The sequence below is a fragment of the Chenopodium quinoa genome, unplaced genomic scaffold, assembly GCF_001683475.1.
Source record: "Chenopodium quinoa cultivar QQ74 unplaced genomic scaffold, ASM168347v1, whole genome shotgun sequence".
Taxonomy (NCBI): Eukaryota; Viridiplantae; Streptophyta; class Magnoliopsida; order Caryophyllales; family Amaranthaceae; genus Chenopodium; species Chenopodium quinoa.
In genome coordinates, this window is record NW_018744498.1 from 1,489,947 (window position 1) to 1,505,946 (window position 16,000).

General features: G+C 36.3%; 3 protein-coding genes across 4 annotated transcripts; 1 reads left to right on the forward strand and 2 right to left on the reverse strand.

The window, feature by feature from the left end:
* Positions 1-274: 274 nt before the first annotated feature.
* On the forward strand, positions 275-2,256 carry LOC110697746. 2 transcript variants are annotated; one of them, XM_021875126.1, is made up of 6 exons: positions 275-456; positions 957-1,119; positions 1,247-1,375; positions 1,466-1,547; positions 1,641-1,757; positions 1,956-2,256. In XM_021875126.1, the coding sequence occupies exons 3-6, from the start codon at positions 1,254-1,256 to the stop codon at positions 2,004-2,006; spliced, it is 372 nt and encodes a 123-aa protein (XP_021730818.1). In that variant the 5' UTR covers positions 275-456; positions 957-1,119; positions 1,247-1,253; the 3' UTR covers positions 2,007-2,256. The 2 variants fall into 2 exon arrangements, with proteins under 2 accessions (XP_021730818.1, XP_021730817.1); XM_021875125.1 differs by lacking the exon at positions 957-1,119 and having other exon boundaries at positions 276-456.
* A 128-nt stretch (positions 2,257-2,384) lies between these two features.
* Positions 2,385-15,462, reverse strand: LOC110697745. Its single transcript, XM_021875124.1, has 4 exons — positions 14,897-15,462; positions 12,932-14,344; positions 8,114-10,896; positions 2,385-3,019 (listed from the first exon to the last, which is right to left on the reverse strand). Exons 1-3 carry the CDS (start codon positions 15,089-15,091, stop codon positions 8,140-8,142), a joined length of 4,365 nt encoding a protein of 1,454 aa, XP_021730816.1. The 5' UTR covers positions 15,092-15,462; the 3' UTR covers positions 2,385-3,019; positions 8,114-8,139.
* Positions 6,237-6,746, reverse strand: LOC110697768 (glycine-rich protein 23-like). Its single transcript, XM_021875148.1, has one exon. It carries the CDS (start codon positions 6,744-6,746, stop codon positions 6,237-6,239), a length of 510 nt encoding a protein of 169 aa, XP_021730840.1.
* Positions 15,463-16,000: the final 538 nt, after the last annotated feature.

Sequence of the window (16,000 nt, forward strand, 5' to 3'; positions counted from 1 at the left end):
GCAAATTTTCAAATTCACTATATACACTTGAGTTTCACATTTTTGTTAAACTCAGGAGTATTTGGTGAATTTAAAAGTTTTGGTGGGTATTTGGTGAATAAAAAAATAACTCAAGGGTATTTAGTGAAAATTCTGTTTAATTAATTAAGATTGAGGTTTCATCTAATGAAATCATATTTGTAATTTGATAAAGGTGTGTTTTAAAAAAAAAGTAAGGGTATATTGATCAATTACTATCCAAAAAAAAAAAAAAAAAAAAAAAAAAAAAAAGAGTTTGTTGAGAGTAAATTGAACCACCAAACAAGAAATTGTTGCGGAGTAAATTGAAGGTAGTATAAAGAAAAAAATGGACTCACATAACCCTTTCTCCTCCTCCTCTCTTTCCGACTTTCAGCTCTCCATTGAAGCGCACTCGCATCGCACTTGACGTTCTCCATCATTGAAGCAGCATCTGTGGTAAGTTGTTTCTTTTTGTAATCAATTTCACAATCTAAGGTTTATATTTAATTGCCAGTGTATAAGTGTAGGGTTTGAAAGTCTCAACTATTGCTTCTAAATACTAACATTATGAAAACAAAACCATGAGCCTAATTGAATCACATATCCCTAAAATTATGTGATTTTTTCGAGATAATTGAATCAACTTTGGTTGCTAGTGTATTGCACCACCCTGTAGTGTTAGGATTCAACTATGAAATTGAATAGTTGAAACTTAATTGATGCTTTTTTCAGATTAGTTGTTAATGTCAGTTTTAAACATGAAAACCCATCGCCAACAATTGTACCAGTAATAGTTTTCTAGTACTCTTTGTTTGGTTTTAATATGGATTTCTTACTCCTCCGTACTATTTGATTGTAATATTGAACTTTCGGGTTATATGAATTTTTCAAAAAACTTTTGGAATGAAATCAATTATGAACGAGCTTTGGAAAAAAAATAAATGAATTCATGACAGGTGGTTGATAATTAATTGTAACCCACCATCCGGGAATTCCTGAATCCGTCATTGTTTGGCCCTAGTCCCATCTCTGATCAATTGCAATGGCCGTCAATAATTATGATTTATTCGTTGCTTTGCCAATTTTGAAGGGTTCTTGAGATATACATAAGTAATACTGGTATTGTAATTTTATGCTCTAGTAGTTTATTGGCATAGTTTCAATAAGGCTTGGTTACTGTACTTAATGATGCTAACATATGCTGCTTTCTTTTATCTTTTTCGGCATTTGCAATTGGGCGAAGCAGTGGACATATGATGAGAGTATATGATGCTTGCTATGAAATATTGAAGATTCAGAAATTTCGACGGCTGGTCTCCTATGGTGGATTTTATTGTTTTGCGGCAGTATTGAGTTATGCTTATACCAACAACACGTAAATATTATATGTTGGTTTATTTTTGTGGGATGAGCTTTGATGATTTGATGAGGAATAATAATGATTTCTCTGTTCTTGGTGTTGAAGCACGAGAGCTGGGTATTCCAGAGGTGATCAATTCTATGCATCTTATCCTGCAGGAACAGAAATGCTAACAGACACTGCAAAGGTTAGAACTGATAAATGTCGAGTCCCTCTCCATCTGAGAACTTGTGTATTTTTAAGGCTTCATTATCTGATAAATGCGAAATTTGTTTTGCAGTTATACAAAGCCGCGCTTGGCAATTGCTTTGAGGTGGAGGATTGGGGGCCAATAGAGTTTTGCATTATGGCTAAACATTTTGAGCGACAGGGGAAATCACCATATGCTTACCATGCTGTAAGTTGGCTTATATACTCTATGCATTTAAAAAAATGGAGGGAGTAATGTTTTGTGGGTATGACATATCTGTGGTAGAACTGTATGATTGCTAAAAACTCTATGAAGTTCATTGAACGCTCTTCTTGTTTGATACTCCCGTATGTTCCTATCAAGAAAATTTCTTGGTGTTAACTGTCTAATCTTCTGTGATGACAGCAATACATGGCTCATCTTCTTTCACATGGGCAGCTCGATGGAATTGGATAAAAAAGGTTTGTTAAGAGAGTCCTCGAGGAAAAAACTTGACTGGAAAACTGTTACTACAAATACCATGAGCTAATAATGAACCTTGGCCCTGGACCAAACCTAACATGCCCTCAATGAATTCCTGCCTGTAAATGTTTTACTATGATGCTATATTGTACACTTATGTCTCAAAACTAGTAATTCTGAAATGCGGAATTATTGTACATGTGCAGGGTATCACAAACTCTTATTATTTTTGCTTATTGCTATTTTGCTTAAATACTAAGTGCATGTTGCTTTTTTGCATTTGCATTATCCTTCCAATAATTACTGTTATTAGTTAACTTGAATCTGTTCTATTAGTACTTGAGCAAATGTTGATGTGGAAATAAAGCATCAATCTATCAACACTACAGGTTTGTATATTGTAATTATAATTTCAACTGGTAAATTTGGTGGCACGACATTACATTGGATAAACAGAGATGTCTTCAAACTGTAGCAAAAGTAAGTGCCTCTAGAATTAGAAGCTCAACTTGGGCAAGGTAGGATTACAAATTAACAATAGGGAAAAGAGAGATAATAAGGCTTTATGCCAGTGGCTTGTCGGGGTTATTACTGAAGCTGAGGCATAATTTGCTGAACAGAAAATTCTTGGAAGGTTTGAGGCTCTACCATATCCTGTGAAAGTAATTTGGTTTCTCGAACGTAGTAAAGGCAAAGCACGCAATCTTCTTCCCGGTGGAAAATTTCTGGCAGAAACAAAGCTCAAGGGTCACTCCTGATCTATCCTAAAGAAAATTAGGCATACTGTACATGTAATCTTACAAGGTTAGAAGTTGCTAGCGTAACAACAATCTAACAGACAATGAATGACGAAGAATCTACTAAATACTACGAGGCCTACATACACCATAACAAAACAGACAAGACCCAGAGGATAGTCTGGCCTGCACTAAATATTTTAGAATATATTACAGCTGAATCCACCATTATCTTGATTTCCACACTTTGCTCTTTTGTATTCTGTCATCCTGCAAGATACAATAGACAATAGAAGATTAATTATGCATGCAGAGAACCTTGAAACATCTATACATATCTATGGTGTCAACCAGTTAAGTTACATTCATGACAACATTTTGCCCATTAACAGTGAACATTAAACATGTCATGGGTATTAAATACAAACTAAAGACCATGTCAAGCATGCCTGGTGTTTAGTATTCAACTATGCTATACTATATTATCCCTCAGACCTTTTTAAAGCACTGTTATATGCCTATATTTGACAGGCAGATTTAAGCAATCTCACCCCTTCTAACGGCTGAGTTTGTTTCCATGAATTAGGCATATACATGAGACTGCTAGTTTTCATAAGAAAACATAGTATAGTAAAATAAAATTTCAAACCATCACATCTATGTTATAGATTATATATATATCTAAAAAGTTTCCAAATGAATTAAAAGTGCACTAGACCATCCAGAAATAACCATCAAACACAATGTCTTGGATGTCCACAAAAAGTTGTCACGTATCCTGAAATAATAATAGTTCATAGAAGAACTTCCTTAGTTGCCCTATAAAAGCGATGGAAAGAAAGCGGGAATGATAGTTAGTAAAGGGCAATTAAAACTCATGTACTGGGAGGCTGGGTGAATATGACTAGATTATCTTTAATGACTATTGATATGCAGATTGAAATTTGTAGTGTACTAGGATAGGTGACAATTGACTTTTGAAAAACCACATCAGAATTCCTTTCTCAGCTAAAAAAACCAGCACTTTCATCAGGCAAGAAGCATGAACAAGCAACTTTAGAATTTAGTTGATTTAAAATCAGTTAAAGATGGACTGTCAGCAAACCAGCAACACATCTAGTTAAGAGATTATTATTGTATCTCAGTATCTCTAAACAGTCTTGATGCGTAACGCACGAAAAAAATCCTCCTAAGCAGCATAAACCATAATACATAGGAAACACATATAATTATGTTTGATCCCTAAGTTGAGGTTTGGGCTTGATATATTTCTTGAACTTGAGGGGTATTAAGCTTTAATTTATAACTGATGTTACGGCATCCATTTGAGGCAATTCTTATTTTTCTACAAGATGTACGTTTTGTCAAAAAAAAAAAAAAAAAAAAAAAAAAAGATGTACGCAACTCCACATTTACGCCACCGTAGTTGAGGTGATAGCAACATTCTAAAATATCTTTCCTTTCGAAAAAAAAAAAATAGCAATATTCTAAAAAGTTAAATGCTAAGATAGAAAGATGTCTATTTATATGATAAACCTTGAAAAGGAAAATCCATGATCTCTCACAACTATATAGAGATGAAAATGTTCTCTCACAGCTTAAAAACCTTACAAGAAAGTAATTAACATAAAAAAGAAGAAACTGTTATGATCTTTATCTGGATTAGACCATGGCCACACCCTTAAATTAAGGGTAGGGATGTCCAAACTAAATTGAAATCTTCATTTTGTAATTCCTTTTATTCAGTTTGTATTTGAGATCAATTTTTAAAGTGTCTAGCTCCAAATGCATACTACATAAGACTAGATGTGGTTATTGGACAAGGTAGTCCAATGATAATAGGGTCAGGGCCAAGCTTATAGGGCTTTTAATGGATTAATAGACAGATACCTTATTGGGTAGGGTCAACATGTTTTTCCAATTTAGTTGATAAAAAAAATACATAATGTAAAAATAATTATATAGATTAATTTGTTTTCATTTGTATTTAATAATGGCTTTGTCCAATATTTATTTTAATTGATATTTTGTAAGCCTGCCCATTATCGACCCGCGGCCCGCATTATCCCGACCCTATTGACCCTATAAAATGTGACCCTCTTTGACCCTGACCCGCAACTGACCCGCACCGACCCTGACTCGACCCGCCCAATAACCAGGTCTACATAAGACTAAAGTAGAACCAATTAATCTAATGAGAGTTTAATCTAAAAAGTTAATTGCTAAGATAGAAAGATGTCTATTTACATGATAATCCTTGAAAAGGAAAATCCATGATCTCTCACAATTATATAGAGATGAAAATGTTCTCACAGCTTAAAAACCTTACAAGATAGTAATTAACATAAAAAAGAAAGTGTTATGATCTTTATCTGGATTAGACCATGACCACACCCTTAAATTAAGGGTAGGGATGTCCAAACTAAATTGAACTGTTCATTTTGTAATTCCATTTATTCAGTTTGTACTTGAGATCAATTTTTAAAGTGTCTAGCTCAAAATGCATATTACATAAGACTAAAGTAGAACCAATTAATCTAATGAGAGTTTATTTTCGAAATATCAAAAGGACAGGGTAAAACTAGGAATTAATGCAATCTATATTATTATTTCAAAGTGCGGGTGAATGATGATTAAGCAAAGGCTAAGGCTCAATCCATTCTCAAAGTCTCAAGTATGCCACATCATTCGCATATAAAAGGCAAGCATTTTATTAGTGATCACTCATCACGCACCAATCAATAGGGGGAACAAAAAAGGAAACCTAGATCAGGATAGAAAAATGAACAAAAAAAAAAGTACTACCTCCCTTAATTTTTTGTTGCAACAAAGAAATTTCGAGACTCACAAATAATACCGCTTTGTTGTAGCTAAAAATTAACAAAGGTAGTAATTCAAATAATTAGTTCAAGGAAAAAAAATTAAACTAAAATCAAATCAATAATCATACAGGGGGATACAGACAACAAGATTATGATAGAAAATTAGACCAAAAAAACAAGGATTAAAAAAAAGTAAATTTCAATTATATTTTAGCATGAGAGAAGACTAAGAAATGAGCCAAAAAAAAAAGTAAAAAGAGGAAATTTCAATCGTTTTCACCTTGAATTAGGCAAACAAGACATTCATGATTAAAAATTATAAATCAATTTTCTAGCATGAGAAAAAGGAAACCAAGAACAATAACAGTCATGCAACTTGAAAAAAAAGGTAGCCACAACCAAGAGAGAAAACTAGACAAAATGGAAAGAAACAATAAATATAGGAAATTCAATCAAGATATTCCAATATGACAAAAGATTAAAAAGGAGCCAAAAAATTAATACTCCCTCCGTTACTTTTTAGTCGCAACAAACTAGTAGTTTGCGGACTCCTAGGCAAAAGATGGTAAGTGTAATTAACAAAAAATAAGGGCATATGTTTAATATTAATCCAACCCAAAAAAAAAAAAAAAAAAAAAAAAAAAAAAAAAAAAAAAAAACATCAATTACAACCACCTATCACCAACACCACCACCACCTTGCACCATACCACCACCACCTAGAACTATGCCGCCACCACCTAGCACCACCCCCGATTTCGCCCACCTACAACCCCGAAACCCACAACGTAACCCACGAACCCAGAACCACCATCCACAACCCCGAAACCACCACCTACAACCCCGAAAATTCGAACCAACAACCCACGAACCTAGAAAATTCAAACCACCAACCAAATCAACCCACGAACCCAGAAAATTCGAACCACCTACCCACGAACCCAGAAAATTCGAACCACCAACCAAACAACCAAAGAACCCAGAACCACCACCCACAACCCCGAAACCCACAACCCACGAACCCACATCCACCACCCACAAGTCCACAACCCCGAAACCCACCACCCACAACCCCGAAACCCACAACCCACGAACCCCCAATCCCAAAATCCACAACCCACGAACTTGAACCCAAACCCATAACCCCAAAATCCGAAACCCACAACTCTCTATCATCAATTAAAGCTTTAATTGGTCAAATTTAACCATCAAAACTATAAATTTAACCATAAAACCTTCAAATACGTGCTTCACCGCAGTGACAAAACAACAAGAAGAGGAAGAGAGAGAAAACGGAGGCGGCCGAAACAAAAGGGACATCGGCGGCAACTTCCGGCGACGGTGGTGTACTGAGGTGAATTTTTGGGTGATGAACAAAGAATGGAGATTGGTGGTGGACTAGTGGTGGTTCCCAATCAAGATGAGAAAGAACTTTTTTTTTTTTACAAAAGATGAGAATGAATTTAGATGGGAGAGTAATGATTTTGGGGAAATAATTAAGTTAGTTAATGTTAGGGTTTAAATTATTAAGTTAAAATTTGTAGTTTAATTAGGGTGTTTAGAAAAAAAAGTAAGGGTAATATTGTAAAATCACACAAAAAAAATTTACCATAAAAGGAAAGAAATAAGTTTGTTGCAAGTAATGTGTACCGGCTATTTTTAGTAATTGTTGCGAGTAAAAAGAAACGGAGGGAGTATTTGAAAGTTTTATTATAATAGTTGAAGTTTTGTAATTTTATGCCAAAATTATCTATATAATGCATTTAAAATTATAAATTTAGATAAGAAAGTAAAAGTTTAAGACCATTTCTTATACAGGCACAAACTAGTCTTTTACTTAATAAAAAAGATCATACTAGTCAGGTAATTCTGCAGTCAGCCATGAAGAATTACAATTTTGTCCTTCAGCAAAAATTAGATATTAATTCAACCACTTGCAATCAAGTTCGGGTCAAATCATTTTTGGTCGAAATTAGGTTCGGGTCGGACCACCTTTTGGTTGATTTCAGGTTTGGATCAGATTACTTTTGGGTTGATTCAGGTTTGGGTCAGATCATCTTTGAGTTGACTTTACAGGTTAGGTCATATTCGGCTCCGTTGCGAATATGATTTAATGATAAAACTAGATTTAGGCCCGTGACGCCCCGAGTTACTGCATTATTCCATAATTGAAATCCTTATTTATATTTAATTTTGGTAGAAGATATGTATATGGAGATAGCTTAAGTGGCTAACACTTTAGTTTTTAAACTTAAGGTTGTGGATTAAAATCTTTTACAACTCATATTTTTAAGCACGTGAAATGAAAGACTAATTGAGGAGCACCACGTGGCATGTAGGCTTGTTTAGGAACACCTTATAACATATAGTATAGATAATCATTATTATTTTTGTCAGGTCAAGTCAAATTCAGATCAAGTGATTTCGGGTAGAGTTTGAGTTTCACATAAAGTATTCCGAGCCGGGTAATCAGGCATGGGTTAGTTTTATCAATCACAAGGCTGAACATATTGCAATATAAGGTGTAAATTATGGCATTTTACCTGGCTGCATAGTGGACAAGACTAGTTCAAGTGCTATCCAGAGATTGACGCTTTATTCTCGAGCGCAGCTGGTCTATCGAGGCCAACGGAACTACAGAAATCTTTGCTGCCTTTTGACAATTGCTCTCATTTAGCTGCTGATCAGGCTGGTTATCAGAGGAGGTTGTCATTGCTCTCGTTTTAGGACGCTGAACTTCAAGTTTCCCTAGATTCACCTCATGTTTGTGACAGTGCCACTCATTTTGGTGCTGATCAGATTGATTGTCTGAGGTTGTCACTGCTCTTGTTTTAGGACCCTGAACTCCTTCAAATTTTCCACAAGTTCTCTCATGCTCATGACGGCGCTGCACAATTTGCTGCTGATCAGGCTGATTGTTGGAAGAGGTTGTCATTGCTCTTGTCTTAGGACGTTGACCTCCTTCAAATTCTCCTTGACTTCCTTCTTGTTCATGACAGAGCAACTCTTTTTGCTGCTGATCAGGCTGATTGTCAGAGGAGGCAGTCATTGCTCTTGTTTTAGGACGCTGACCTCCAATGTGCAATTTGTGCTTCTTCAGCTGTTGACAAGTTTCATCGTCTGAGGGTGGTGTTGTTTGTCCAGTTTCAGATGTCCTGTGAACTTTACTTTGCAATTTCTCACTGATGTGTTGCTGTGATATGCTGAGAGTTGCTGGATCAGAAAACCCGGCTAGTTTCTGAAGATGCAATATCGATGAAGCTGCAGTATCTTCCTTGGCAGCTTCTATCTGTTTTGGTGACCTTCCAAGGCAATCTTTTTCTGGCTGTTTGAATTGTTGCTGAGAATTTTGACCACTTTCTGGTTCAGATGACCCTTCTTGTCGATGAGCATGCAAATTTAAAGAAGCCACTGCATCTTCGGTGGCTGCTTCTAGTTGTTTCCATGGCCTCTCTAGGTTTTCTTCTTTCATGTCTTTGGTATGTTGATGAGAATAATGACCAGTTGAAGGTTCACATGACCCTTCTTGGAGATGCAAATGCAAATTTGAAGAAACTACTGCATCTTCTTTGACTCCATTTGTTTCTATCCACGGTTGTTTCTGGCCATCCGTTTCTAGCAGTATGACTTTATGCAGAGTGTTGGAAGAAAAAGCAAATTCAGATGACTCATCTTGCTGCTGAAAATGCAAGTTTGAAGAGCCTAGATCATCTTCCTTGCTTGCTTCTACTTGCTTCAGTGGCCTTTCTGGACCATCATTATTAGACTGCATTGTTTGAAGTTGGGGATTCTGATCAATTTCCAGCTCAGACAATCCTTCTTGCTGAAGATGCACATTCATTATAACTATTGCACTTCCCTCGGTTTCCTCTTTTTGTTTCCGAGGCCTTCCCCGTTTCTTTACCTGAAGTTGCAAAGTCAGCGAATCAGCCTTTACCTTGGTTGCACTTTCTTCTTTCCGAGGCCTTCCCCGGCCTGTCTTCTGTTTGTTTTGCTGCTTTTGATTCCAGTGAGTTGCAGGTTTAAGAAGCCCTTTTTGCAGCTGAAGCTGCTCATCTAATGAAGGCACGGCATCTTCTTTGCTTTCTTCTACTTGTTTCTGGGGCCTTGTAGGAACATTTTCCTCTTCTAAGGTACACATAGTTGCTTCTAGAGGCTGAAGTCTAACATCAATTTGACTTTTTACTTCTTGGTGTTCTATTTGATGCTTGGGATTTTGCAAGGATGGTTCTACCTGCTTCTGGTGTTTTTCTTTTTCTTGCTCGCATTGCAGAATATCTGACACAACATGTTCTGTAGCAATAAATTCAGATGGCTCGACCTCTGGACAAACATTTTGCTGATCAGTTGCCAGTTCACGGTTGCTGATTTTATTAATCTGGCAAAGTTTGGAGAGTGTCTCTTCAACAACCAAATTGAATGCCGGTTTAGATGGCACTTCCTGTTCCCAAAGACACTGACGCTGCAAAAAAAAAGATGTGGTAGTTTCCTCTGTAGGCTCCTGTTGGTCGATGAGCTGCTGGTAATTCTGATCCAGTGTTGACACTTTATCTTCTATTACAGCAGTGGTTACCATTTCACCTATATACAGCTCATCTTTCTGTCCATTCAGATGCTGGGTCAGGGGTAACTCTACTGTGTTTACTTTGGCTGAATTTTCTGGTTCACAAAGAAGAGTATGGTCACCCCCAGTCTGTTGGTTATCTTTCCAAATATGACCATCATTCGATGGAAAAGTTTCTGCAGCCAGTTTGAACTGTAGTGAGCTTCCCTGATCCTTACCTTGTCCTAGATGCTGGTGATGAGGCAACATATCAGAAATTTCTTCTACAGGATCCATTACTCCAATCTGAGGTACATGATCCACACAGCTCTGTCTGTTTCTCCATTCCACCATGTGAGGTGATGGTGGTGTCATGCTTTCAGTTGCAGCAACAGTATCTGCCTCAAAATTACTACAATTCTGATCCTGTGGCTTCAGCTTCTTCTGTAGTTGTTTTTCTTTTCTCTTAGGCAGATTTACATGTGAATTTGAATTTGATATTGATGATGCCTCCGTCATTAAAGGTTTGTTTTGTGTCAGCATTTGTGCTACATGCCTTCTTCGCTTACCACACTTTTCCAACACCTGTTGAAGGGGCAGGTTCTCTTCGTCATCCACAGATATAAGCTCTTCCCAGCTACTATGGTGGTACCAAGGGTCCGGAGACTTCTGTCTATCCAGCTGATCTTTGAAACCATCAATCAAAGATGATGAACAAGCTTGTTGACTTTGACCAGCAGGTAATCCCTTGAAATTTGGAGACTCCAACAGAGTTGAACAGGGCTGAAAAATTAGCATCGACAATAAATACAAATGTAATAAATAAACTAAAATAAAAACTGGCACTCAGCAGTATAAAAAATATCTTTCTAACTGTATAGTTCTTCTTTCCACTAAAAGAACTGGCGCTATCTAATCTTTAACAGAGAAAGGCAAATTCAAAAGAGACGAAAATTCAAAGTAAAACATTATGGAGCTATCCACCTTTTAAATATTCATGAGAACGAACAAAAACTCAAGGCCAATTTTTTCTTGTTCACCTAACCAACTGTGTCAAATGGTTATACTTAAAAAGTTCAATAAATTAAAGAAAACACAAATCATGCAGAAACCTTTTTTTTTTTTTTTTTTAATGAAGTTTTTCAATTTGGTAAGAAAAGAAAAACAGGAACCTTTTTAGAGGTTAAGTTGATATTTTGCAGAATTATACATGTAGGTTAATCAAAGAATCTGTTGTACAAGTATTTACTGAATGGAACAGCAATCGAATGATGCCAATTTCTACTCCAATGAATTAAAAGTTGATAATTGCAATAAGAACTGGGTTCTTGGGGGTGAAATAGCGAATTTCTAAATGGGAACTGCAGATATAGATCTAGATCAGGAAACCACCTGCACAGACGTGAATTTTTCACTGGAACAAAATAATAAACTATGTAACACACGTAAACTAATGGAAACAGCATCCCGATTTATTTGGTAATTATCAACCAGAAAGTTCAAAAATCTACACCAAACTATTGTTCAGTATGACTAGTCAAAAATTAAGACAACTTCCAGTCACACATTAACATGAAAGAGTAAAAGCGCACAGACACTTGTTACACAGAAGCATGTGTTTTAGTCCAAAATAAATTATTGAATTGTTAATTGTACAAAACAGGTATCTGAAGGGTACTAGTAACATAGCATAGGCATATACACAACCACTAAAGAAAAGGCTATCATAAAAGAAATTTAATGGAAAAAAAATCTATCCAGCTTTCAGCAAGGAATCACTAATTCAATTAAAAGACACAATCATTAGCCCAATGTCTTGACATCTTTTCCCTGGCCTAAACTCTCTCCTCCCCTAGTTCATCATCAGACATTGTTCTCCATCATTCTCACCCCTCTATAATGCCTTAACGCAGAGACCATCCACTCTCTGTGAAAATAAAGCCACCACAAACCCCATTATTCATTAAAGAAGACAACCCCCCCCCCCCCCCTCTTTAGTCCCTAGTGATTAGCACCACACAACCACCCCACAATAGCCCTGTGTTCAACTGCCATCATATAGATCTAGTACTACCATCACATCTGATTTCCTCCCTTCTCCTTGGCTCCTCCAAGTTCATATCTAGGTACCAGTGCCATTTCATTGACGCATGTACTGTTACATTTGAAAAATAGATCTTAACTAATCCTCTTCTTCCACTACCTCATGATTTGATTACAATGTCACAAATTTACCCTAAAGTTTTAAATAAAAGGTTAACTGGTAACAATATTATCATATGTTGAAGGCTAGTATGTCTACGTTGATTTTGAGGATCTTTAGAGTTAAAATTTCCAGTAAGCTACACATAGCTCTTTTTTGTTGTCAAAGGTAAAACTTCCTTTGTTTTATGTGAAACAATTTTTTTTTCATGCTTGCAAAATGCATAATTACAAGCTTTAATATCTTGCATTATTAATAAGAAAAGTTAATTAAAAACAATGATATTTTTGAAAATATAGACGACTCTATTAAGATTACACATGAGTACATGACTGTTTTTCTTTAAGCAAATATCACAAAAATAGCAAAAGTAGCATATGTGAATAGTATATTTATCAAAGAAAAGTATAGAAGTACAATTACTCACTAAATAGGTGGCGAGAGTATGTGACATGATTCTAGGGCTTAAAGTTGGTGACAAATCACACATGACACACATGCTATAGGAACACATTTTAGTATAATTAGTATGGATTCTCATTTTGATTTCATTTGATGGAAACATCAAATAAGACAGGGGTAACTGCTCCTAGCTCCACATTTTAAGACTGTTACCTTGGTCTCAAAACCTCTCTGAGAAGAAAGCTCTTGTAGCTGGCTGTGATCAAGAAGATTACGATCCACAGTTAAAGCTGGCAAAGATGGCACGGATTTTGAATAGACTTTCATTTTTTTTTGGCAAGCTTTCAACCTCTTTTTTGTGTGATACACCGAACGTTTCCGTTGTGGTTGCTCTTGCTCGACTGGCAAACCACATACAATCACGGGATCAATTCTCAATGAGGTTGGATTTGTTCCAGCACTGACAGCAGCTAGTGGAGTATTGCCCTCAAAAGGAACAATCATTAGCTCGCTCTCCTTTAAGGCCGATTTTTTAACAGCCACCTCATCAACATCAATCCTAATCAAAAGCTCACTTTCCTTTAAGACCAAATCTTTTACGGATGACTTCTCAACACACTCAACGGGTTCAAGCACCAATTCAGCAGCACTTTTATCCTCATCCATGGACATCGTTTCAGTTATAACTTCACTTTCATGTTTCGCCTGCAATACTCCCACAGATGATGGAACCAATAACTTTGTTTCGGATTTTCTTTCACACTCATCGTCGTCTAAAAGAAGGGCTTGACATTTCACTTCAAATTGGCATTCTGTAGGCAGTAATTCACTTTTCAAGCCACCAACAACTAACTGCTCCACAGGCACATTCACTAGATCATGATCCTCACCAACTGTTTCAATACCACCCCATTCCTCAGATGTCTCTCTAGCTTCGCCAGTCAAATCAATCACATCTTTTAGCACCATCTCGTTACGCCTCCTAACCACCAAGTTATTGCTACTGCTGATAATTTCCTGCCCTCCATCAACAACCGCAGCTCCCCAAACTTCATCATCTTCTTCAACAACCAAAGAACTCCGCCTTCTGCTCCTGCTCCTCCAAGCTATATCATCTTCATCTTCTAGCACCCCCACTTCATTACACTTATCAACCACCATGTTTCGGCTACAGCTAGAAATATTGTGCTCTTCTCCAACAATTCCACCTCCCTCAGATTCATCATCTTCTTCAACCACACAACTCCGCCTTCTCCTCTTCACCCTGCTCCTCCTTAACACCATGATGTCTTCCTCTTTAAACCCTATCACATCTCCACTCGCTTCAGCTACTTTTTGTCCACCTAAATTCCCCTCCTCAACTGCACACTCTATAATCCTCCTCCCCAACCTTTGCTTCAGCGGTTCACCCCTCCAATTACACTCCTCGATTAACGCTGGTGTGGTATACCGATTATCAGAAGTGCATACAATCTCACCATTTTCACACATTCTACTCAAATGATGGCTTAAATACACACTGCGTGCCCATGGTAAACCATCATAATTTTCCTTTATATACTTCGAAATTGACTCCTCATTCGACCCATATTCTTCATCCAACTCCTTCACCGCAGTTTCTATCATCTGCAAAGTAATAAAATTAAAAATTAAAAATAAATATCAATAAAGTGGAAAAAAGAAAACCAGAAATTTCAACAATGCAAAACTCCATCAATGATCACTTAAATTAAATTAAAAACTAAACATATAACCATAAGAAAAAACCCAAAAAAATATGAACATTGGCAGAAGTTCAACAAAATTAAGCCCAAAAAAATGCAGATAATCGGCAAAAAAAAAATTATAATAATGCAAACCCAATTAATGATCACTAAAAATTAAATTAAAAAAAATCCACAATATAAACAGAAATTTCAACTATGCAAACTCCATCAATGATCACTAAAAATAAATTAAAATAAACTCAACAAAATAACCATAAGAACATTGGCAGAAATTCAACAAAAATTAAGCCCAACAAATGCAGAAAATCGGCAAAAACAAATATAAGAAAAAAATAACAAAAAAAACCACATAATTTAACAGAAAGGTAATTATGTAAACCCAATTAACGATCACCAAATATGACATTAAGAAAATCAACGAAGAATTAAGGATAAAAATGGTAGAACAAACCGCAGTATAAGTAGGATGAGTAGGAGTTTGAAAAGCAGGAAAAGCTAAAAGGAGTTGCTGTTCGATAAAAGCAATTTGAGAGGGAGAAAAGGGTTTAATTGAGTAAGAATTAGCGACATTGAAAACAGAATTCTTAAAATTTTCCATAATTCGGGCGTGTTTCGAGGAGCGAAGGGCAGGTCTAGGATCCGCCATTGTTAAGAGAAGTAAGGTTTGTGAGTGAGTTGCATGAGAAAGAGAGTTGTAACGAAGAAGACGAAGTTGCTTGGGAATAGGGATTTTATATTTTATAAATAATAAATACAGCGATTCGTAAAAAAAGAGTCGACCCTAAACTCCCTTGTTCTAGAATCCTACCTAAACCGCAAACAAGGTGCTAAACTCTTAAATAGATATGGTTCCCACTAATTTATTGTGGACCACTTATAATAAAGATACTATGGTCATTTAATTAATTAAAAAAAAAAAAGGTCACTATGCTAAAATAATGGTCATTATGTTAAAATAAAAATGATTGTTTTTATAAAGGTCATAATCGATAAAAAAATTTAAATGAAAATTTTAAAATACCGGTCAATATGAATAATATAGGTCAGTAGGTTAAAATTAGGATCATAACATCATACTTCAGATTTTGCAACAATACTAAAAATAACACATATTTTATTAAAGGTTACTATGTTAAAATTAAGATTACTATATTTAATATTAGGGTCACTATGTTCAATACAAAACCAGTTATGCACAAGTGTAACTTCGGGTCCACAATAATATTATTGTGAACCAGGTTTGATTAGGGGATTTTGCTCCCACCAATCGGAATGCGCCACGTGGGCCAATCAGGTCCTGCCAAGTGTCCCCCAGTTGGAACTGTCAGGGCTTGCCACGTGGCACGCGCTTATTCGTCCACCTTGGACCTATTATGTCATGACATGTGGCATACTCCATGCCTAATGGAGAAACCGGCCACCCAGGCCCAACTTCCGAGGGAAGCCCAATCGGCCCTAGGTTAACCTAAACCTAGGATGGGCACGTTTCCCAAGGTTATAAATACCTCCCTTAATCCTCATTAAGGGGGATTACGAAAAAACACATTAATTACAC